This window comes from Pygoscelis adeliae, unplaced genomic scaffold, assembly GCF_000699105.1.
Source record: "Pygoscelis adeliae isolate BGI_AS28 unplaced genomic scaffold, ASM69910v1 Scaffold25, whole genome shotgun sequence".
Taxonomy (NCBI): Eukaryota; Metazoa; Chordata; class Aves; order Sphenisciformes; family Spheniscidae; genus Pygoscelis; species Pygoscelis adeliae.
Window position 1 is genome coordinate 3,458,844 of NW_008824808.1, and position 24,513 is coordinate 3,483,356.

The following is a 24,513-nucleotide window of genomic DNA, read 5'->3' on the forward strand; positions in this document are numbered from 1 at the left end:
TCCAGGTCACCATAAATCACCTCCAGCATGGCTAATTCCCTCAGGTACTGGATACCTCTCTCCATTTGCTTGGGCAAATATAGAACATCTTCCTTGAAGGAATATCTTTCCTTCATACCTGACAGGAGTCGCCTCCAAAGGCTGAGGGGTTGTGCCCCTTTTCCAATCACTTTGTCAATGCCTCCTTCCCTGGAAAGTGATCCCAGTTGCTTGGCTTCCCTACCCTCTAATTCCAGGCTACTGGCCCCATTATCCCAGCATTGGAGCATCCAGGTAACAATGTGCTCGCCCGGACGATGACTGAAATCTTTTCATATATCTCACAGCTCACTCAGGGACAGGGATTGGGTGGTTTCTGCCTTCTTCCTCCTCCTCTCCCCATGATGGCCCTGCTTTTTCATCAGCCCTTACTAAACGAACTGTTTAGTATTTAGCAACTGTTGTTTTATAGTAAATATTTATACCTGATGATGTACTACTTAAATTCATTCATTATTAAATTTTATGTGCTAAAAATCTCTGATTCTTAGTAATGATATAGTTTTGAAAGAAGGTGATTTAATGAAGCATTTGTCCCTGAGTGATGAAAATAAATATTCAGAATATTATTTTAAAGTATCATATAGTTGTTTTTTATATCAACATACTGCCACTGAGGGGCACTCTTGTCTTGATTTAACACCTTTGCCTTACCTCTGGTCCAATCTAGATATATAGAAGTGTAAATGTACTTTCAGATGTAAGCTCAAAGTTGCCCTTGAAAAGCATTTATATTTTTGTCAAAGATTTACGGGAGTTGAGGAAAATTGGAAGAACTGAAATTTATTTTGACCATTTCTACAGTGATTAATTCAAAACTATTGCAATATTTAAACACTTACTTTATTTAGTACTTTAATACCAGTGTATATTGAATTTTTGGAGGCTGCTGAAGACCTTTTATCTATTACTTCTGAATTTTACTGAGCCTTGTTGTCTTACAACCTTATGAAATTAAGAATAATTTACTTTCTTTCTGATGGTAGTAAATATGTACTGTATTGGTGCATGCTGTGGTATTATGCCTAACTCATACAGTCCACGTATGCCAAAGACTGGAGCATTTGCGATCTTGATAATTATGTCTCACAGTATTTGTGGATAAGTATACTGTCCATTTGAGAATTTCAAGTGATTCTAGATGAAAGTTAATACAAAATGTCAGATGAAGGTGGAAGCGTACGCTCAAATATTGACAAATCTTAAATCTGCCTCTGCAGTGAATTTAACCTCTCAGCTTTTACAAAAGGAGAGGGTCTGCTCTAAGATCTACTCAGAACTGTAGTTCCGTGTTTACAGGCTGTATAGTCATCCTAAAGAGAGTGAGTTCAATTTTCTGGAGTCTTTCAAATCTCAAAACTGTCCAAAACTTATCTTGATCTAACTAGAGTAATACTCCTATGGGCTACCCGTAAAGCAGTGTTGTGTGGCTACGTCATTAAGATATGGCCTCTGATGGTCCAAATTATTTTGGTTCATAAAAGAAGCTTGTATATCTTATAATGCTGCTCTATTCTCTTTTCCTCAATCAGTCCTTCTGGAAATAGTAACTCCTGTTAATCTTTTGCTATGAGAATCTGCAGGCTGACAGTATAACACAGGCAGCTTCTTCCTCTGTAACTAACGTTCTTCAAGTATGTTGTCTTTAGAGCAGTGCCTTAGTTTCAGACTCTCATGGTAGATTTTGATTAAAAAAAAAAAGAATAAAGTGAGCAATACACTGGAGCAAAGTGCTTCTATAGGCTAAGACTTTCATTCTGTACTGTGCATGGCTATGCAGCAGCCCCAACAATGAACTACTTTAAGAAAGTTCTGGGGCCCACAGGTAGGCATTTCTCACCACGTATGTGAGAACTGAGCTGCTCACGTTCCAAATCCCATTAAGACCTCTCATACAGTTTCTGAGTTTACGTTGGTTGAAAAGGAAAGGAGTGCATAGTGTGGGAGACATTCCCACCTCGCTGTCAGTACAGAAAAAAATAAACCTGCTAAAGAATCATGCTTGCTTGTGCTGACATCATGGAGAAATTGCTACATATAGGTGGCCCTTGCAGAACAATTCCAGCAGAACTTGGTAGGCAGGAACCTATGGTGAAAGATGGCTGAAAACTAGAATTCATACAGGAAGAGAACTCTGCAACCAGCCTGGCACAATGTAAGATTAAGCTATGAGGAGCCTTTTCTAGAAATGGTCTCTGAATATAATTTCTATAGGTTTTACTGAGAAAAGAATACCTGAGGTAATAGTAGGAAGAATTTTTTTAATCTGTATATCCACACTGTATTTTCTTTTTCTTAAGTACTGACTGTGATCAGACACTATCCTTATCCAGGTCTTTGTTTATTGTTTTGTTTTTAAACTTATGCAAGATACAAATGAAAGTCCTAAGCCCAGGAGGTGCTTCATTCTAATGTGAAGATTATATAACTTCCTTTGCATTTCCTATGACATCTTTTACACGTCAATTAAATCTGAATTATCCCAGTCTTTTTCAGGCTCTTTAAGTCGTGTGTTGTTACAAATGGAAACAGACATTTACAGTCTGACCCTAGCCAGGCTAGTGGTGATATAAGATCTCTGTTTCTGACTGTATAGAACTTTAAGCATGCTGTTGTTATGTAGTCTCTGGAACTGCCCACCCTACTCATTTGTTCTGTTTCATCTCTGATGTAAATTTGATAGGAAGGGGGCCATAACTACCATCTCTTATATGTTGGTACAGCATTTAATCATAATTGGTTGACCTACAAATGCTATGAAATATAAATATTAAATCATGCTAACCTGCAATTTCATAAAACATCTAATTCTAAATTGGTAGAAAAGTGTTACTGAAATTGGACATCTCTGGTCAGGATGAATGTCTGATTTATAATTTCTGACACAAAAAAAAGTAGAATTTTAGGCACAGCCTGAATGAAAGGGTTTTTTGTACAGGGTTTTAGAGATTCATTGAACCAATATTATCTGTGGCTCTCAGTTTAATCTGCCCAGCCTTTTTATAGAGGACAGTGAGAAGTTAGTTTTCTGAATTCAAAATGTGTATCTGCTCTTATTGCAGGTATTTTTTACTGCAGCTGTATTTCGTTTCTAGCACAGCATATTTCTGTCTAGAGCTCCATAGCTGCATCTGTTTGTAGAACAAAACAGGAGACTGTATATCATCGCTTTTCCTCAATGTCATCTAGTTGCAGTAAGGTTTAGATCTTGATGGTCCAAGAGGGCTGTGTGGAATCACTTTGACACCTTTCAGGTCTGATATCAAGGAGAATTGTGAAGGGTTCCATACGCTCTTTTGAGTGGCACGGTCTGTTTAATGTTTAGTACACATGATACAATAGCAGCAGAAAGGATCTGTATGGAACTGAAACCTAGGACTATATAGCAGCAGAGTACTAGTTTTGAGACACTCACCTGTCTGATATACTTCTTATAGCAGGCAGACATGAACTGTCAGAATGGTGAAGCGAATGAGACTTGAAAAGTTCAAATAGTTGCTGGATGCTGGAAGAAAGCTACCTGTTAATTTTGTAATTCAGAATACTTGCTTGTTGAGTGCACTTTTTACGAGACCTGTTGCCTCCTGATTCTGTGCCCTGCCCAGAGAACCAGTGGCCATGAAGTAAAGTGGATATAACTAGTATCTGTTGTGTGTTAGTCACTACTTTTCAGAGTCACTTGGATCAGTGCTAGTTTTTTTGCAGATCATATGGCTCATTTAACCAGTCTTCATTATCAGAATTGCTACCCTCCATCTATCAAGATTCAAGGAAATGCTTGTAGTGCTTAATTCTCAAAGCTTCCATAATAAGCTGAGTGGAATTTTCCACTTGTTTACATTCACACTATAAATCAAACGTTCTGGACGCTATTTGTGGATTAATAGCACAGTCACATCTTTCTCCACAAATCTCAGTTCTAGATGTGGATCAATGCTAAAGTTCTTAGTGCAGAAGTTACAAACTTCACAAAACTGACAGAGAGTAGACTGAGTTTACGAAGCGTTGATATTAGCACACAGAAAGGAGAATGATAGAATAGCTAGAAAGGTGTATTTGGGAATGATGAGAAATTCATTCAGTCAGTTGCTGATAAACTTTCTTGATTACAGTTGCAAACTTGCTGAAGAGAAGCAAAGTGATTTTTGTCTCATCCTGAGCCTTTCAGGGTAGAAGAAGAAACTGTTCAATGGGGACACAGTGAAAATCTGACCTGAGTAGGTCTGAAGTTCACATATGTGGTGAATTTGATACTCCATTCATCCTCCTTTTTTACTTTGCTTTTGGTCTTTGTGTGCACATTTGATTTTAGGAAAAATTAATGGCATTTTCAAGTAGGGTTCAAATATAAATTAGGGCAACAAATGTGCAAATATGAGATCAGTGTTGTTAAGATGTAATATCTGGAAAATTTTCCTCTTGTTTTTACTGTACAAGATCAATCTACTAGGTGAAATCTTTGGGAAATAAAATGGCAAATGAAAAAACAGATTCTGTCAATAAAAAGAGAAAAGAACATTGCACGTACCTAAAATGCGCATTTAAAGAGGCTGCTAAGATTTAGAAAGTTTTTGTAATTCAGCTATTATGAAAGTTGAAGAGATCATTCTGTAGGAGGTTAAGATAGTAGTCAAGTCAGCCTACTCATTTTTTCATAGTTCTCTCTTCCCTTCATGCCCTCTTCCCCAGCATGGTAATGTTTTCTGAAACAATCTTACTTTATTATCAGTTACTGTGCTACCCTAAACACAATGTAAACAAGTGAAGAAGGGTGTTTCAGAATCTAAAGGATTATGACTGCATCATTTTGTGTTAATTTTTCTTCCTATTTGAGGACTGTCTTGCATGGTTGTTTGACTATTTTTTAATGAATTTAAAAAAAAAAAGTTTTGTTTTCTAGATTCCTGATATACAGAGGAATAAACCCTCAAGGCTTAATGTTTAAAATCACAGTACAAAATCTAGTCAAATATAATAATACCGTGGAGAGATATGACTATTGGTAATTAATTGCTGGTGAAATTGCATGTCTAGTCATAGCGTATGAAGATCCATCTAATGGTGAAAGTTTGTTAGTTTTTTATTGTCTTTGAACAGACTTAAAAATAATCTTCATCTTCAATGAAGGATGCCAAACTTCCAACCGTTAGAGAAATTAGATGTAAAGAAATTATGTCAGTTGAGGTTGCACAGTAGACAAAGCACTATAAAAACTATTACCATGGAAATTTTATTTTATAAAACTTGTGTGCTAGATTGATGCACCTACCATTCCCCTCAGTTTACAAACTGTCATGTATTAGGATGGTACAATAAGTTGTACTGGTGATATGCATGTAATTCACATGAACCTGAAAAATTTAAAGTAGTGTTTAAAACCGGAAAAGGTATCATTTTCCAAAATGACATGTGCAGGTGAAAACAACCATTGTTTTGCAGCAACAGACAACTCTCTTTTTGGGCAGGTAGATGGATCTTTCCACTGGTGCCATTAAAGCTCCAAGACTGCTTTCTCATGGAAATGGGTCATCGACTAGCATTTGGGGTTTTCTTCAGCTGTACTACAAAATAATCATTGTTTGTTTTATTTTTGGTCCAAAAGGGGTAATTTTTACTTTTCAGGAAGGTGGGACAATCTAACAGTCAAAATGAGGGGGTTTGTTATTTTGGGGGGATGAGGGAGTTGCCTCTCTAATGCCAATTTTATTCCTGCATTGCAAGACTACAGAGGGCAACAGGAATCCTCTGAAGTGGTAGACAATTCAATGATTGTGGGACTGCAATATGAGGTCTGGGGCTAGATTAAAGCAGCATGAAACTAGCCTAGAAAAAGGGTGAGCTAAACTCATCAGGACACAAGTGCCAGATGAGCTGGTTTCCAGAGACAGTGCAAAAGAGGGGCAGGGCTGGTCTTTTTTATGGCAGGGGGTTACTAGCTCATCTTTCTCGTAGAATCTTGCTTTGAGTCACTGAGATGGGTTTATAATTTCCCCTTTGGATGGACTGATGCAGCATGCATTTCTGCATCCTGATGTTGGCGGTGGCTGGATGGCCTGACTGCCCTCTTACCAGACTTTGTTTTGGTTCACCTGATTTACTGGTTTACAAAGCTTTCACTGGCCTTCTCAGTATGATTCTCGAAGAGCTTTTCTTTTCCATTTTTCTCTGGCACCTTTATTTTACTGATATTTATGATGATATTGTCAGCATTGATATGGTTCCTTCCAGCAAGTACTCGCAACTTCTGTTAATTGGTAGGTTACTTTTTTACGTAAGTGAGAATGGAAACTGTAGGAAAATATTTGGAAGCTGTAAGTTTTGTTTTTCATTCTGAAATTGGTGAGATTTGTGATCAGATGCATCTGTGTTCACACAGATATGTGTGAATTGGTTAGGTCTAGCTTCTGAGGAAGGGCCCATTCCTGTACTTACGAGCTATGTCGTAATGCTTTGTGTACCACTGGATGAATTAACTGTAGTAAATCGAGATGGTTCAGGAAGAATGCTTTCTTTAATAATTAGGATTTTGAATTTCAGGAGTAACCAATAAGATGATAACATAAGAATCATTAGATCAGGTCAAAGATTCCTGTAGGTCTCTGTGATAAAAGCTGACACTTGGGTAAAGTTCATAAGAAGTTGAGCAAGTATTGAGTTATCTTGCTCTCACAATTCTGTTCCCGCTTCTAAAAGACATACTGCTATGGTGTGAAGCTGTTTCAGGTAATTGCCAAATATGAATTGTCACAATGGGTCCTCATTAACCAAGCCTCAGTTCACAGCTGAAACAATGAATACCAGTTAATAGGGGTCATCTTTATATTTGGTCATATCTTCATTTAATGGTATGGGAGGCAGGCCTCTCACAGTTCTCAGAAATTATTTCATTTGTTTGTTAGTTATTGTAGCAACTTTTGGCATCAAATACCAAATAAAGAATCCTGGAGTATTAAAAGTTGTAGACCAATTTATAAGCTGCAGACAGATGCCTAAATAAATTGAAAGAAGCAATTTCACTAGTTCAATGCAGTTCAACATTTGCCAGTTCCTTTTCATTCAATTCTGTACTATGGGCTTGAAGAAGCTAAGAAAAAGCATTTAAGTTTAATGTAAAGCTGATTGTCCTCTGCTTTACATTCCTTAGCTCTGGCAGCACCAGTTGTATTTAGGAGCTTCCTGCTGGTGTCAAGATGGTTTAGCAGAATTTGGAAAAAGTTATTGCCTGTGAAATGGGTTTTTTTTTCCTCCGTTTCTAAGGACCTGAGCCTAAAAGGAAGACAATATATTTACTCTATGCGGCTGATTTTTCCTTTGCTTTCTTTTTTCCAGATAATCACTAATGTTGTATTAAAATAGACTACTTCTTCCAGAACAGAGATGTCCAGCTCTCCTCTTCCCTTTCCTAAATCTTTCAAGCACCAGGAACTGAGTTTATTCATTGATGTAATGTCTTAATACTCCTTCTTCATAGAATATTATGTGAAGGATTCCAAAGGAGGGAATTTAGAATGATTCACCCTAATTAATTCAGGGAAGTATCAACATTGCAAAAACCTCTGGTCCTTTTGGGATTAATATTCCCTGGAGTGAACTCCCTGAGGACTGTCTTAACTCAAGGGCAAAAGGGAGGCTTCTCAGTGATCCTGTTAATTTAGCATTCTTTCTACTTATATTTTCCAAGCACTGCAGAGCTAGTCCTTCTTTGAACATTTTGTTCAAAGAAAAATGATCGGTGGCCTGGGTACCTAGATTTGGCTTTTTTATCAAAGACTCTTTCTGAATAAGAGTTCTACTCCTTTTCAGACCTTTGAGGCTCACACTGAGCAAGGGCCAACAGAAACTAATTTTTCTTACCTGTGTTTCTTCTGATCGGTAGCTTTTTTGATGAGTAGAAACATTTTTAACTAAAATGTTTATGAACTATCTCACTGTAAAAACAATTGGAATAGGAATGCTGTGGGCTCTGTCCAAGTAGAACAGGAGCCTTACAATATTTTAAACAATATTATTTACCACACGAATCTTCCCAATTCTGAAGTAGTATTACAATACAAAATATATTAACAGACTTTAACTTAAAGTACAGCGATTTTCTTTTGCTCTCTATGCTTGGATTTAATAAAGTGTAATGTGTCTTAGCTGCATTGTTGCGTTGAGGCAGCAGTAGAGTATTGAATTGAAAAAAATAAACTTGAACTGTTTGCATGGAACTTAGATTAAAAATATCTTCTCTAAAGACTGTGTGTGACAATTTTCTGAAAGACTACCTGATAATTACACAAAAGGCACTTGTATTAACAAAATTGCATGATCATTGAAATCTACAGCTTTTGTCACAAGGTAAGGCTAAGATTCACCATTATTTCTTACCAAATGCAATCTTTCAACATGAACTATTCAGATATTAGACCCCCCCCGTACTCCTTTGAAATTAAATTTCTGAGGAAGTCAGCCCTTCCCAGCTATCATAATTTGAAGGAAAGTGAAATAATTACTAACTTCATTACATTTTTCTTTTCATTAATTTAGGCATTAGATCACTGCTTATTGATACTTGCCACTGTCATGCAGTTGATTGGAATATATTAATAGAAACCTGAAACTGGTCATGTACTTTAGATTGAAAGCATCAGAGGTGTGTTTATAATAAGCTGGTAGGCCTGATTCAAACGTACGTTCTTGATTAATGTGGAGATAGGAAGATAGTATGGTCCAGTACGGTGAAATGTAAAAGATAAAAAAAACCCCAAACCCTCCTTCCACCCTCCCCCAACTTTTCAGCTGTTGTGAACCAGCACTGATTGTCATGTAAAGAGGGTGGTTATTGACATGTGAATCTTTTTTCTTTATTGTAGCTGACTTTGGGCTTGCGAAGCAAAAGCAAGAAAACAGCAAACTTGCATCAGTAGTGGGAACCATTCTATACTCATGGTAAGTACTCCTGCATACAACATTCAGTCCAGTGACTTCCATCTTCATGGTTACTTTTTGGAGCAGACAGGCAAGTTACAATGGAGTAAGGAACAAGGTGCAAGTTACCCACCCACAGCTACTCTGCAGTAGTCGGTTGCCTGCCTATTTTGCTGTTGCCTCTTCTTGCACGTGGCGGTTACTGTGGGTTAAGTTGGTGCAAAAATGAAGTAACTGTGGTTGTGTAGTAACTTATTCATCTATCTATATCCTTATAGATAAAGAAATGTGTTTTCGAGTTATAAAAAGAGATATGTAAACAATATAAATTAATTTTAATGGTTTTTAATGTAACTGCGGCTTTGTTGTTCAGTTACATTGTACGTGTGGACAACTTACCTTCTGAAAAATATTTGAAATTGGCGCTAGTGGATTTGTTTTGGATCAGTAGGCATTTGGTTTTAATAATTGAACTGAAAAAATATTTTCTGAAGTTTGAAATATTCAGTGGTGGAAAAACATGACACGCATTGTTTGCAATTTAAGCTTAGTAAATGCATAAATGACTGCTCTAAAATTTTGCCTTAGACAATACATTATTCAGTCTGCTGAATGAGCTGCAGTTTCCTTTGGCATCCCATTTGTAAGCAAGCCAAAGTGAGGAAACATATTGTGTTAAATTGCGGTACCAATATAGCTACCTAAGGTCCTACATTACTATTGACTTGTGTTTTATTTTCTCAAGAGCATGGAATAGAAAGCATTTCCTATCCAAAAGGTTCCCCTCAATATATAAACAGTGTATGTAATTGAGAGTGTTATATGCATGTCAGATTCTCTCAAACAAAAGTAATTGTGGGCAGGGCAGAGTATTGATTTTTGTGTTACATGATGTATAAATAAATGCCTGTTAATTGAGGTTACTGTATTGCGAACAAAAGGGAGCAAATGTAATCTGGGTAAAAATCTGAATTGTGGAAAGCACAAGCTCAGTATTCATCTAATAGCAGTTGATGTGTTCTGGGCCTGCCATCTAAGCTGAGAATTTCTGTTGATTGAAATGCTAACATCAGAAATCAATTAAGGAATTGCTAATCTGTGCCACAGTTCTGGATCTTGCTCTTTGTTTGCAAAATTATTGGTTAAGCTTTGCCTACCCTAACTACTACTTTATTAAGGAAATATGTTTACAATATGTTCAGCTGAAGCATTGCACATCCAGAGATTTCTCATGCCTGCATGGGCTTGTTCCAGCCTCTTTGCAACACCTTTTTACATACTGCTGCTTTTCCCTCTTGTCAGAGTCACTCTGTTGCTTCTACTCAGTGTCTAGCTTTCTAAGGTCAGAAGTTGGTTTTCTTCTTTTAGGGACTTTCTGGTGCTCTTGCTCCCGCTACTATAAATTGCCAATTCTAGCTCCTGTAAATAAAGTGAAGTTTATTTGGCATAGGGAATAGCAAAAGAAAACTACAATGAATGACACGTAAACAAACCAAGAATGTTGCACAGCATGCAGTCTATACTCTAATATTGTTTTCTGTTTTCATCAGAACTTTTAATTTACAAAATCCCTGCCAATAAGGAGAAAAACTGACAGAACATTATATCCTAAATAAAACTGGAAGTGGTTTCATCCTAAATTTCTTCTAAGACCACTGCACTGGCTGGGGCACTGACAGGATCTTTTGCAGAAGTTTACAGGCCTTTTTGATGTCACTCGTCTTCAATCTTCTTTTCTGCTGTGGTGACCACATATGATGGCCATATACCTGCCAGAATGCTTGGCCTGCGTGCTCGTAATAAGTAATTAAAGATTCCAAGCTATCGGGGGAGCTACTGGTGGCTCTTCTGAATTAAGAGGGAGAGTCAAACTCAGACATTCGGCAATTGAATATAATTCATGTTGCCACTTTTGAAATTGTTACTTGTGATTTCCTAGGGCTAGAATGATAATGATTGACACTTAAGCCCTAGAAATCACTAAATCCTAAAGTGGCTTCAAGAGTGAGTCCTTGTAATGTGTTAAATATTCAAGTCCCATACCTTGAAAACTAATGCATATACTGCTTCATAGTGAGCAAAAGTAAGGTGATTGCAAGACTGCCTTAACTGGTTCCCCAAATACTCCTGAAGCATAGCACAGTCTGTGAGTGATGCTGTATTGTGTTTGCATGGCAAGGTTTTGGTAGCACGGGCACTACAGGGGTGGCTTCTGTGAGAAGATGCCAGAAGCTTCCTCTGTGTCTGATAGAGCCAATAACAGCGAGCTCCAAGACGGACCCACTGCTGGCCAAGGCTAAGCCCATCAGCGATGGTGGTAGCACCTCTGTGATAACATAAGAAGGGGGAAAAGTTGCTGCACAGCAGCAACTGCAGCCAGAGAGAGGAGTGAGAATATGTGAGAGAAACAACTCTGCAGACACCAAGGTCAGTGAAGAAGGAGGGGGAGGAGGTGCTCCAGGCACCGGAGCAGGCATTCCCCTGCAGCCCATGGTGAAGACCATGGTGAGGCAGGCTGTCCCCCTGCAGCCTATGGATGTCCACGGTGGAGCAGATATCCACCTGCAGCCCATGGAGGGCCCCACACTGGAGCAGGTGGATGCACCCGAAGGAGGCTGTGACCCCATGGAGAGCCTGTGCTGGAGCAGGCTCCTGGCAGGACCTGTGGACCCGTGGAGAGAGGAGCCCACACTGGAGCAGGTTTGCTGGCAAGACCTGTGACCCCATAGGGGACCCACGCTGGAGGAGTCTGTTCCTGAAGGACTGCACCCCGCAGGAAGGACCCATGCTGGAGCTGTTCATGAAGAACTGCAGTCTGTGGGAAGGACTCATGCTGGAGAAGTTCATGGAGGACTGTCTCCCGTGGGAGGGACCCCATGCTGGAGCAGGAGTGTGAGGAGTCCTCCCCCTGAGGAGGAAGGAGTGGCAGAAACAAACGTGTGATGAACTGACCGCATCCCCCATTCTTCATCCCCCTGTGCTGTTGGCGGGGAGGAGCTAGAGAAATCGGGAGTGAAGCTGTTCCCAGGAAGAAGGAGGGGTGGGGGGAAGGTGTTTTAAGATTTGGTTTTATTTTCTCATTACCCTTCTCTGATTTGATTGGCAGTAAATTAAGGGTTTTTTTCCCCAAGTCGAGTCTGTTTTGCCAGTGATGGTAATTGGTGAGTGATCTCTCCCTGTCCTTATGTCAACCCATGAGCCTTTCATTATATTTTCTCTCCCCAGTCCAGCTGAGGAGGGGAAGTGATAGAGCGGCTTTGGTGGGCACCTGGCGTCCAGCCAGTTGCACAATCTGCGAGTGATAGTTTGGGTAGTTAAGTGTAGTAAGAATTTGGTGTAACTAGTTATGTGCCATCTTTTCCAGCTCCTCTGAAATAATTGATTTGTTTTGTTCTGGGCAGAGAAGCTGTTGATTGGAATTTATTTTGCTCTTTTAAACAACAGTTATGGGTAAAATGTCTGCAAGTTAGATCAGTCTTTAGAAGTGTCAGGTTCCAAACTATGCCCCAGTGGCCTTCAGGGTCACTGAGTTGTAATTCACTGAGTTGTAATTTTCTTATCCTATCTATATTCACTTCTTTTTTTTTTTTTTTTTTTTTCCCTGTTAGATTCTGTTGCTGATGTCTTTGGGTCTTTTCACATTTTATAGGAAATCTTTGTTTGAGAGTAGTGTTCTGTAGCTTTAAATATATTCTTTTTTTATGTTTGCTTATACCACATTTATTATTCTCATGCCCTGTCTTTTTATATGGAAGTTCACATCAGAGCTAGGACTTTGGCAGTTCTTTTTCTACCTCTTTGTCCAGTTATTTAGATGTAGGCATGAGGATAAAATGTCACTTACATGTTGCAGTCTCTCAGTAAGTGTTCTTTTGGGACATTACTTGTCAGTTCTACTCCACAGGCAAAATCATGGAAGCAGTGATCCTTGCCTGTCTGCCATCAGAAAAGAGAACAAGGACACAGTACTGATGTCTTTGTATTTAACATGTATGCTTGAGTAATACTTAAAATGACAGGCTAAAGCATTAAAGTCTTTCCAATGTCACAATAATGTAAGAATGTTAAAAAGGCTTTGCAAACAGCTGAATGCACTGGGTGCCACCTTCAAGGTACTTGGCTGGTACTGTGTGTGACAGTGGGCTTTTTGATATGGAAATCTATTCACAAGGAATGAAGTGAACTGATGGAGTGTTTTAACACAAGTCATGAAACAGAAGTCAGAGCCTATAGACTTAATCAGTGCTTGGACTAGATACTTTCGTGTTTGGTTTTTTTGGTATGATTTAAGTAGATGTGAAGGGCTATAAAATAATCAAAATATTGGGAATGCATATCTACCAAGAGCAGCAATTGTTCCTGCACAAAAAAAAAAGGTAAGGAGGAAGAGAAAGAGCTGTGAGACAGCATTGTCATTTTAGAGTGGCAGAAACTGCTTTCTTCTGAATTGGCAGGATAATAGTTCTGGGTAGTTTGAGATACAACTCACCCTTCTTGGAGCAGACAATGTAGTACAGAAACAAAATAACAAATGTCAGAAGTAGTGTCTGATGCTTATTGTTTAAATTTGGCTATGCAGCATTGTGTGGAGTGGTTCATATAAAAACACCTCACTATATGTACCAAACATGTTTGGTTTTGGGATTGACTGAATCAGTTTGCTAATGCAGTTTTTTAAAAACTGTGTCATCATAAAACTATGTTTAGAGAGGGGCTTATACAATTATGTTTTGTAAATGTGATGGTTTTTAATTCTACTTCATACTAAGTTTTATTCTACTATCATACTAATTAAATTCCTTTTAATTGGTTATGTCCTTGAATTAAAAAAATCCAGCAATGTGTATGTTTAGAATACCAAATGTATTAAATGGATGTGTTTACACTTAATACATTAAAAATTGAGGAAAAGACTGCTTTAGGGAATTGATAATGAATTCAGAAGTCTTTTTTCAGCTCATAAGTCACCAGAAACAATCTGCTCCAAGTTAGTGGTGACAGAGTCTTTATTATCCTGCTGTCTCGAAGGACTTCCCAGGAGAGACACAGCAAATCATACATGGTTATAGAGAATGATGTTTCCTTTCATGTATACCTGCCATTTTTTTGTTTCACAAAAAGGATTGTAACTTATGAAGGGGATGTATCGACAGCAGATCAAGAGATACAAGTAAAAGTTAGCCGAGTCATGGTTACGATAACTGCTTTTGTAATTGTATATGTATCCAGAAATTTTAGAAAAACTCTAGGAAATGAAGTAAACTTTGAGATTGGGATGGAATAGAGAATCCCATCATAATTCCTTGAGAACTTGACTGATCTTGAAAAGCTGTTGGGAAACTGTGAAGAACAGACCCCTCAGGTATCATTAAGAAGTAGGTAAGGATGTTTCATGTTAGTTGGCGAACTAATGTGATATTTTTGAAGCATAATTGTTCTAAAATGTTGGAAAACTGATACACAGAACAATGTTATATAAGATTTGGCTTTTTGTGCTAAAGTTGAGGTGTTTTCTCTTTGTGGTGTTTTGAGAAAACTCATTTTTGTGGTAATTAGAGGTACTATTTTACTTGTGCCTCTCATCTTCTCTGCCATGGAGGAGAAAATATTCTTTCATCTTAATTTCTGTTTATGGACTACAACACAGTCTGCATACTGTTACGTCACCCAAATTTCTTTTCTAGTACTGGTCACTGCTTCTATTTATAGCCATATCTCGTAAGAGCACTGCATAAATCAATATTTTGATATGCTTTCATGCAGAGATCTGCAATAGCTGTTTTTTCTCATTGCTTATTCTGGTGACATGATAATATTTTCACTTATTTAAAGCATTTTTGTGTTGGGAAGGGTAATTTAAAATAAGGGAGTGTGTTGTACTTTCATACATACTTAATTTTTAGCTTGCTTTATGATGCTAAGTGATCAAACTGATTACCAGTTTTTCCAGCAGTTCCTTCTGCCTCTTCTGAACTATTTCACCAATTTCAACCAAATTTGAAGAGTTTAGGTTCTTTCAATGTTTGTGAAAATTTGGTGACAGAGAGCGAGTAGAGACAGTTTAATCTTTTTGGTGAGAAAAGTGTTTAGGCTTAGCTGAAATGTTACCTTCCAAATAAGCTGCAGTCCATGCTGTCATGTGACAGTAGTTTGGTGTATTTAGATAACCAAGAGAATAGGAAACTGAAGGTACTTTGGGGAGAGGGAGAGTAGAAAACTAGTGAAAAACTAGTGTTGCTTTTGTTTTGCCCTTCATGGAATAGCTGGCTCCTGGAGAGGGTTTGCTGATTTGATTAGAAAGATGACAGAATTTAAATAATCCTTTCGGTATATTAATACAGCATTTTTATCAGAGGATCTTCTGAAAGTCGATTAATACAAATATTCACTCTGAGAATGAAACATAGCAATGAAAAGTAATTGTGATAGTGTGGTTGTAGTTTAGGCACAGGTTTATAATAACAAGTGTCAGCAAAAAGTCCAATGCAATTGGAGGTGGAATCCCCAGGGACAGTATAGCTGAGGACAGGCAGACAATATTGTCTCTAGCTGTATGCCACAGTGCAGCTCTGCATAGAACATTATGTTTCATTATGGACATACCATTACTAAAACGATAAGCTGGATGAACTTCAAGGAAGAACATTATAAATAGTTGACAGGGATTGACTGATAAAAAGAAGACCAAATGATTTCACTTTATATCATTTTTATTAAGTAAGAAGTTTGGCTAAATAACAACTGTCACCTCACATTTGAAATGTACTTAGTACCACGTCCAGTATTACATAGCATTATACATGGAGTAAAACTGGAAATGATGTGGAAAAAAGTAAGAAAGCATGAAGATATCTGTATTTATCTCTGGAAAAATGTTTCAATGGAAATGATAGAAGTCCCTACCATAAGACATGAATTAATACTAGACAGGAGAGAATGCAAAAAAATCTTGGACTAAAAGAAAGCAGGCCACTTTGGAAGTGACATGCACTAGTTTGTACAGGTGGATTTTTTTGTATCCTAAGAAAAGAGTTGTTTTACTCACAAAGGCTTAGAAGTAACTTAAAGTCATAGCGTAGGTTTTCTTGATGAAAGGGAATGTGAAAACGTGCAGGTTAGTTTCTATACTTGTTTTCTAACAAGTGAGTGGTGCTGATCTAGCTTCTAAAGAGTTACTTTAATGCTTGAAAAAATATAAAAATAAAAGTATGGTGTGTAATAACTCTATAGACTCCATGATGAATTTAAACTGCTGTCTGGAAAAAAAAAAAGTACTGTTCTACCAATGTAACAGATTATAAACCAACAATGTACTACTTTGGAAATAATTCTTTCTGTAGAACTTGTATAATAATTATTTTAATGTATATTAATTATTATGGTTTTCCCCTCAATGGCTTAAGACTTTTCATTTATAATCCCTTTGGAACCAATAATACTAATGAGTGAACACTTTTTCTTAGAATAAGATTAGTCATTTCATCAAACTAATTTATGAGCTTGTAAATGTCTTTTTAGACCAATGTTGCTGATATTTGTTTGCTAGAAATAATTCTTTTTTAATTTTTCTTTTAAGTAATGTCAAATGAGATACATTTAGATGAAGTGTGTTACTTTGACATCTGAACTGCAGGAACTTGGAATACTTTTGGTGGGTGTTTTCTGTTTTTTCCCATTCTCTTCTATCTTAGAAGTCAGCTGTATTGGTATCTTGGCAGATCCTTACTGTTTCTAAATCTTCACTATTTCTTGTTCTGCTTTACTTTGCTGCTCAGTATATGGTGTGCTGTTTCAATTTCTGCTGCCATTATCTGTCATCTTGCTGTCTTTGATGTTTCTTTAATAGTGTGTTTGCTGTTTTACCATGTCTTTGGTGGTCAGTTAAAGCTATTTCCTGTTTTCACTTGGGTCTTGGGCTTTAGTTTCTGGCGTGGCTTTTGTTCAGTTGCTTGCTTTTTCATAGTAGCCAGATTTCAAAGCTCTGTCAAGGATTGTTCAAACTGCCTTAGTCTTTCCTTGGTTTCTTCCATGTCTTTTATACTTTTTCTTGGGTTTTTTTTCCCACAGCTGAGTTTTTGCACAGAATGATGATTTTGTTGTTACGATAACTTTAATGGTAGAATAAGTGAAAGCACATGCCACTGTAACAGAGTAGAGCTCTCGGACTCTATGTAGACATTATTAGAGTAAGCATCAGAGTGATAAGTGGCCATGTCTCATTAGAGAAATGTTAATACTGAATTTTTAAGGGTCTGCTGTCCTCTTTTTACCCTTTCCTATTTTGTGCAGTAGTAGATTCACTGTCTGCTTCAAGGAATGGCAGGCCAGCTGTTGCTTAAGAATTACTGGAGGCAGCATGAGGTATGCTAGGCATCTGACTGAAAGAACAGCCACGTCAAGAATTGACTAACAAGTGGGAGGCTGAATGTTTGTAATAATCTTCTAGCATAATTGAAATAAAGACAATAATTAGAATCAGAAATAGAATCGACATCTGGTTAAGAAATGCTAAAAGGGGCATTGATGCCTTCTAAATGAGTAAGAGGTTCATGTTTGAGTCATCTGCAAGCAGAGCAGCCAGTAGTCTTTCCTTCTGTTTCCTCTTTTACCATAAGTGACCGTATTTTCTGCTTGAGATGCATCCGTAGTCTTATCAGGGTCTTATTTAAAATGGGTGTTATGGAACACTCTGTTTTGAATGAAAGAGGGGAGAGGTAAAAATGAATTATTTGCTGATACTTGAATAGCTTTTGTGGGTTTAATAATTTGGAGTTAAACTGCCTTTAACTATGTTACTCACATTGGCAACTGACATTTTCCACACCTAGAGTCCTCAAACTTCTTGGTTATGGCTGGTCATTGCTTACAGGAATGTCATAAGGAGGTTACATTTAAATACCCCATGATTTCAAACAGATTTATATAACTGCATTTGCTGTCTACTCTGCTGAAGAATTCTGCTCTTTTCCTGGGTTACTACTCAATGTCTAGGCTCTTCACAGTTCGAGATGCAGAAGCAAGGGTCAATGATTTTATGACTAAAGAGGTAGTACAGTGTTATCCAGGGATGTAGCAGTGAATTAGCTATGTGATCCCAACTGCAGACAAGTAGTCTGTGTGTTTTTATAGAGATCAAGGTGCTGAGTTATTAAATTGGGAGATGCAGGAGTGTGTTGTAAATGTAATTTGTTGGTAGGTTTTCTTGATTACTATTTACAAATTAAGGTGTACAGTGTTTTCTTTCTACTTCCTATCTCAAGAAGAGTTGATAAAGGTTTTAGTTTATTCCTGGAAGGAATTTTAGAGATAATTTAGAGAAGAAAACTGTGGAATTAAATGTTTTTCTCATGACAGGATCATGTGACAATTCAGTTTAGGTCACTTGTCCTATTTTGCTTCTGGCCTGTTTCTCAAGGGTGCCCATTTACTGTAGTTAGGGAGTGAGCTGAATAGAATGAGGTGATATCTCAAATCTCCTCCTTCCTTCTCTTTAGTCTTTGCCCAGTTTCCCATGTAGCTTTACTTTTTCAGCTGATGTTTGTAAGTGAGCCATCAAACAATAAATTATTTGTTTAATATTGAAATATGTAACAAGTTATGCCTAGATTATTACGTTATGACCCTGTGCTCATATTTCATCTACTGACTTTTGTGAGGGTTTTTTCAGGCACCTGGGTCAACAGACTTTATTTAGATTTCGGAATTTTAAATTCTATGTAAAAGAAGACAATGAAGTTACCATCTTATTCAGGTAAAATCTTCAGCTGTCTGCTTTCTTTTTTTTTTTACATTTAATCCATACTGAACGTGATTGCTAGACAGAACAGTAGTTACTAGTTAATTATCTTGTATATTGGGTTCCAACAAACCCAAATATTTGCAAAGTCATCTAATTCATACCTTACTGTCAGAAACAAGTTACTGTCAGCAATAAGTTTCTGTGTGGCTGGGATTCATCTTACTTATATGTAGTCATTCAAAAACTAGGCATCTTAGTCAAGTCAAGCAGCTAGATGACTACTGAAAGTAATGGAAAAAAATAGGCACTTCAATAATGAATTTCATCCCATCTATCTTAAACAGATATTTTAGGATGAGATGAATCAACCACTTGATGTGCCTGTCTCTCTCCATTTGCTACAGAGGGAGCTGGAGCACTGGCTTAGCATAAATCTAGCTTACAGGAGTTTAAAGTTAGGTGAAATTAACACCTTATATGAAATCAGGTATTCAAGATTTAGGTTTATTTTAGAGTTGTTGTAGGATTAGATTTGCTACTGCTTGTGGTCATCTTCTTGCAGATACTTACTTTTCCGTGTCTTTCTTTCAGTTTTAAATATTCATGCAATTTCTTGATGAGCTTGGTTATTTGGACAAAGGCACTGAATTAAGTTCATTCTGAAAGGCATATCGCTCAAAAGCAAAATCCTTTTCCATTGTTTAAGTGTTCCGAGTTCTGTTCCATAGGTAAAAGGAAAAAACCTTTTTATTTTCTTGAGCTGTTTGTACAGTTACAGACTTCAGACAATTCCTCAAAGCATTTTATAAGAAATTGCAGTTATAATTCACTGGAAAACCTCTGGTTGGAAGGAATCAATTCTTAGAAGTATCTGTCAGATGCATGTTATGAGAACCTTTTAGAATATGAGTGTTTCAGTTTTTATGTACATGGATAGCACTTTGCCACAACTTACAGATATAATTTATCTAGAGCATTTCTGTTAAAACTGACAGCTTGACAATCTGCTAGATATTTTTGTATGAATAAGAACACCAGATGTGTGGACCATGCAGTGATGCTTGCCTTTAGTAATATAAATCAAAAATCACACCGAAGGGGAATTTTATTTTCTAAGTTATGGCTTATCTGGCTTATACTTCCTCTTGTTTTAGAATTTGTTCCATGATGTGTCTGAAGGAATAATAGGTGTAAATTAGAACTTTAATGTGTTTTTCTGTTTTAAGCCTCCCAGAGGCTCCATATGTAATACTGGAACACTAAACTACATATTAATGATACTTTGATTTGTCCTTATAATTTACTCAGAGGTGCATATGATAATCTTGAAAATTCAGAAGTATAAAACCAGTTGAAACAGCTATGCACATTTTGAGCTTAATTAGATAATTGTTGTATTTTCATTACAGTGTGAAAGGTGATACTTCATGACATTCTTCAGTAATAATAAGACAACTGAAGGAAGAAGCAGCTTGCTATAAACATCACCTTTTCTGATAAAGCCTGCAAGCCTTTTTAAATTGTCCTTGAAACAAGTTTTTTAAAAAAGTAAAGGCCTAGAAACGTGTAGTAGTTTTACCCACTGACTCACAGAAAGTTTTTTTTCCAGATCAACAGATGCAGTGTATAGACAAGAAGGCCAAACTCAAACTGAATTGTATCTTTATGGGATATTTTCCCAATATATCTGCACACAATATTTGTGACTGTATCCTGATTAGGGGAAAAATATTGCAAATAGTTGCTTAACTATTTTTTAAAAAAGTTTATAGAAAACCTTCAGTTGGGAATAAATGTACATAAAAGCCCATAAAACTCCAATACTTGCAGCCTGCTTGTAAGGGTACTTAAATATTGATAACCTTGGCCCTGGTATTATGTTGAGAGTTCTCCCAATTTTTGTTGCCAGCATAAGTCAATAGTACTGTAAATTTTTATACTCTAAGTGCTCCCCATTTGCTGTATTTCTGAAATGAAATATTCACAGAATATCGTTCTGGCTGGATAATTCTAGAGGCCCAAAATGTATCTTGGAGTAGTACTGTATGTATGCACATATATATATATATATTTGGACACACAAAGCCACGCACACACATATATAAAACCCAGTGAGATTGTTCATACTTGTAGAGAAGTTAGTTCAGTTTAGATAGCATGAGGCAGATAGATACTGTCATGCTTTTTTTAGTTTAATTCTTTGTTCCACATTGTCAAATTAAGCATAGATTGATTTATCCAGCTAGCAACACTGTTTCTGGCATAACTATATTCAAAGTTGTCATGTTGATGTCTTCAACGCTTTCAAGTACATATGACCCCTATAGGTTACGAGAATTACTGGCAGCTTTTTTGTTCTACCTGCTGCCATGGATACTTAAGCAGAAGACTTTGAAATTGCCCAGTGGCGTCCCAGCAAGTGCGCAATTGCCATATCTGGGAATTTTTGGAGCACGTTGTTTTCCATGTATTCAAACATGAGAACGTTGAGATATGGATGTCTCTTGGGCAGCATACTCGGTGAACATCAGTGAAATGTATCCTTCCGTTTTAAAGATCCTTTTTGAAAAGGCACTTATGCAGTGAGGTGCTTTTTTGCTACTGCTCCGTGAGATTCAGAAAGAACTTGTTTTCACTAGCGCTAAAGGTTCATATGTGTAAAAGCAGTGAAAATATAAAGTTGCCACAAAAAAAAAGGTCTGTCAGATAAATACATGAATCTTTTCTAACTGCCAGAGATGTACACTCTTGCAGGAAAAGTACAGAGTTCAAAGATGGGAGAACACATAGTAGTTGAATGTACCTCACTGGTCTGTATATGAACAAGGAAGTCCTCACAATAAAATTCTGCTCTTTATATAGCAACTTTTTATATAGGCTTTATGCTCAGAAGGAGGAACTGAGAAGAGATATTCTGAAGCTTTTTATACATTTTCTTGGTTTAGTTATATTTTGATTGACTAAATTTTTCTTACTTAGCAACGGTAAAATAAAATTTTCAGTTGAGCATTATGAACCAAGAGTAAAACTGAAAGTTGTGTTTCAGTGGAAACTGCTTTTATATTTATAAAGCTGGCCTCTTGGCAGTTGTATTTAGTATCTCCCTTCCCTAGAAAAAGCCTCCCAAATTTCTGCCAGTACCAGTTGTTTTTAGGGCTGTGATATAAACTGTGTCAATGAAATGATTCAAGGAAAAAAAACCCAACTGTGGAAAAAAAACCCCAAAACAGCCATACCACTCCTGGGCCAACATAAGCATTTGCATAAACATGTGATGATGACCTAGGTTAGAGAACTGACCTGGCTGAAAAATAATTCAGGTTATTTTTCAGGTGCATCAGGTCTGATGCATAATGCAGCTATAGAGGTACTTGTGCTGGCACAGCAGAGCAGACAGTGGTGGTAAAGAGTGACTGGGATCAACAGGAACAAAACATCATCTTGGCTTACAGTATTTTTCAAATATACAGCCTAAACAACTTACCACATGTGAGGCTGTTTTGGCCTTCACAGATTGATATGTGCTCTAAGTTTTGCTGGGGAAAAAAGCAGGTATGAGTGACTCTTTGCACTTAGGGATTAGGAAGAGGACCTTGTGCTCTGAACATGCTTCTGCCTTGGATATTTAATGATTTAGGTATGAAGAAGATGATTTTTGTTTGTTTGTTTTTGTTTAACAAAGCAATAGGAGTAAAGAACAATAGAGTAAACTTTTTAAAAAATGTAATTTGATTTGTATTAATATGTGACATGGGTGAATTAGAAGTGAATCGCTGGCAGTTTTTCATGTGTTCTAGAACACTGTCTTATTACACTGCTAGAGGCCATAAATTATTTTTCAAAGTTAATATATTTGGCATCTCTAAGCAATAATGTATAATGTTAGCACATATAAAAGCTTAAAGGTTTGTAAATTCAAAGAAATACAAATCAGTTTTTGAATGTTAACTGGATGTCCGTATCTTTATTTTGAAAACTGTAAAATAAAACTCCCAACAGGTGGAGTATAAAACATCTGCTTCTATTTCAGACAGAGACACTGAATATGTGCTGAAAGAAAGCAGTAAGTTAGTGATTTCTCTAAATTGTTGATCAACAGCAGTGTAGCTGAAAGCTACACGGGTTTGTTACTGGGATCTTGTATTTACACATTTCTCCGTGCTCATTAACATTTCAGATTGAGACAGACTACACAACTTTACTACTATTTGCAGTGAAAGTGTCCTTCCACATCAAACCAGGCTTTTTTTTTTTTTTGAAGATTTTACTAAAAACATAAGGGAGGTATTATATAGTCTGCTATATCCTACAGTTATTAGTGGCCTCTCAGTGACCTCAGATTGTTTTTGCCTCTCTATAGACTAAATTATATGAATGTAGAGGAACTTTCTGGGCAGAGGCAGGCAATGCTTGGACTAGAAAATGAAACTGTTGAGATTACACTGATGAGAGAGCAATTATACACATGAAAGTTATCTTTCTTAGCTGACTTCACCCATTATAAAATTACATTCCCCACCTCCTGGCAAAAGGATTTATTACACCGTAAAATTGCAAACTGAAGGTAGTAAATTTCTTCCCTACTCCCATACATTTTAAAAAATGGTGGAAATGATGACTTTTTCTATAGGCATCAGCAGAGGTTTAGGATGCCTGAAAAGGTGTCTTTTGTGAAGAAGAAATTTTACATATATATAATATTTTACAAAAATATTTAACATAATTTGTAATGAGAAAAATGTATACAGGTTAGAAGACAATGTAATAAATTATGGAATTACTCGGCAATACATTTCAAAATAGAAAACTGTGAAGGCAAAATTTTTAACTAGTGATTGAAAATCCCATTCCAGCTTCATCACTCAATGGATAGACAGAATATCCCCAAAAGGCTTGTGCTGAATTCTTCTTGTAGGTGAGAAATGCAAATAGCTTTCAGCAATGTTCGCAGAAGCTCTTTATTCAAACCGTCAGTTTTGTGGCTCCTGTTTCTTCTTCTGTTGCTTTTAGTGGTAATTACAAAGCTATAATACTGAATGCGTGTCTGTAACTTACAGCGAACTATCCAGAGAAAAACTGTGACAAGCAGCAACTGCTTTTCTATTTTTCTTTTTTACTCCTTTGGGATGATGCTGATGGTGAGCAGCTTCTTCTTTTTTTTTTTTTTCTCTTTGTCTCCTCCCCTCCCCCCCCCTTCTGTGATTCAGAGAACTGATTATATAGTCGATCTGTGTTTTTTCACACTGGTCTCTAAACACTCACAAATTATCCTGCAGTAGTTTTAGTAAAATGAAAACAGGGCACCTGGTTCATAGAAACCTAGAAATGGTGCCGAAACACAAGCATACCCTTGATTTTCTCATTTTTTGGACTGAAATTGGTGGTCTTGGCCCTTTTCTGAGAAAACAGACATTCATTGAAACAGGAGGGATTCCAACTTGATATAAGGCTGTTGTGGTTTAACCTCAGCCGGCAACTAAGCACCACACAGCCGCTCGCTCACTCCCCCCCAGGGGGATGGGGGAGAGAATCGGAAGGGTAAAAGTGAGAAACTCATGGGTTGAGATAAAGACAGTTTAATAGGGAAAGCAAAAGCCGCGCACGCAAGCAAAGCAAAACAGGGAATTCATTCACTCCTTCCCATCAGCAGGCTGGTGTTCAGCCATCTCCAGGAAAGCAGGGCTCCATCACACCTAACAGTTACTTGGGAAGACAAACGCCATCACTCCAAACGTCCCCCCCTTCCTTCTTCTTCCCCCAGCTTTATATACTGAGCATGACGTCATATGGTGTGGAATATCCCTTTGGACAATTGGGGTCAGCTG

General features: G+C 37.2%; 1 protein-coding gene across 1 annotated transcript in view; it reads left to right on the forward strand.

Annotated features, from left to right (window-relative positions):
- Nucleotides 1-24,513, forward strand: part of NEK10 (NIMA-related kinase 10) — a 117,050-nt gene that overhangs the window by 27,825 nt on the left and 64,712 nt on the right. Inside the window, exon 22 of the mRNA XM_009324212.1 lies at nt 8,895-8,970. Coding sequence (XP_009322487.1) covers nt 8,895-8,970 — 76 coding nt within the window. The remainder of the gene's footprint in view (nt 1-8,894; nt 8,971-24,513) is intronic.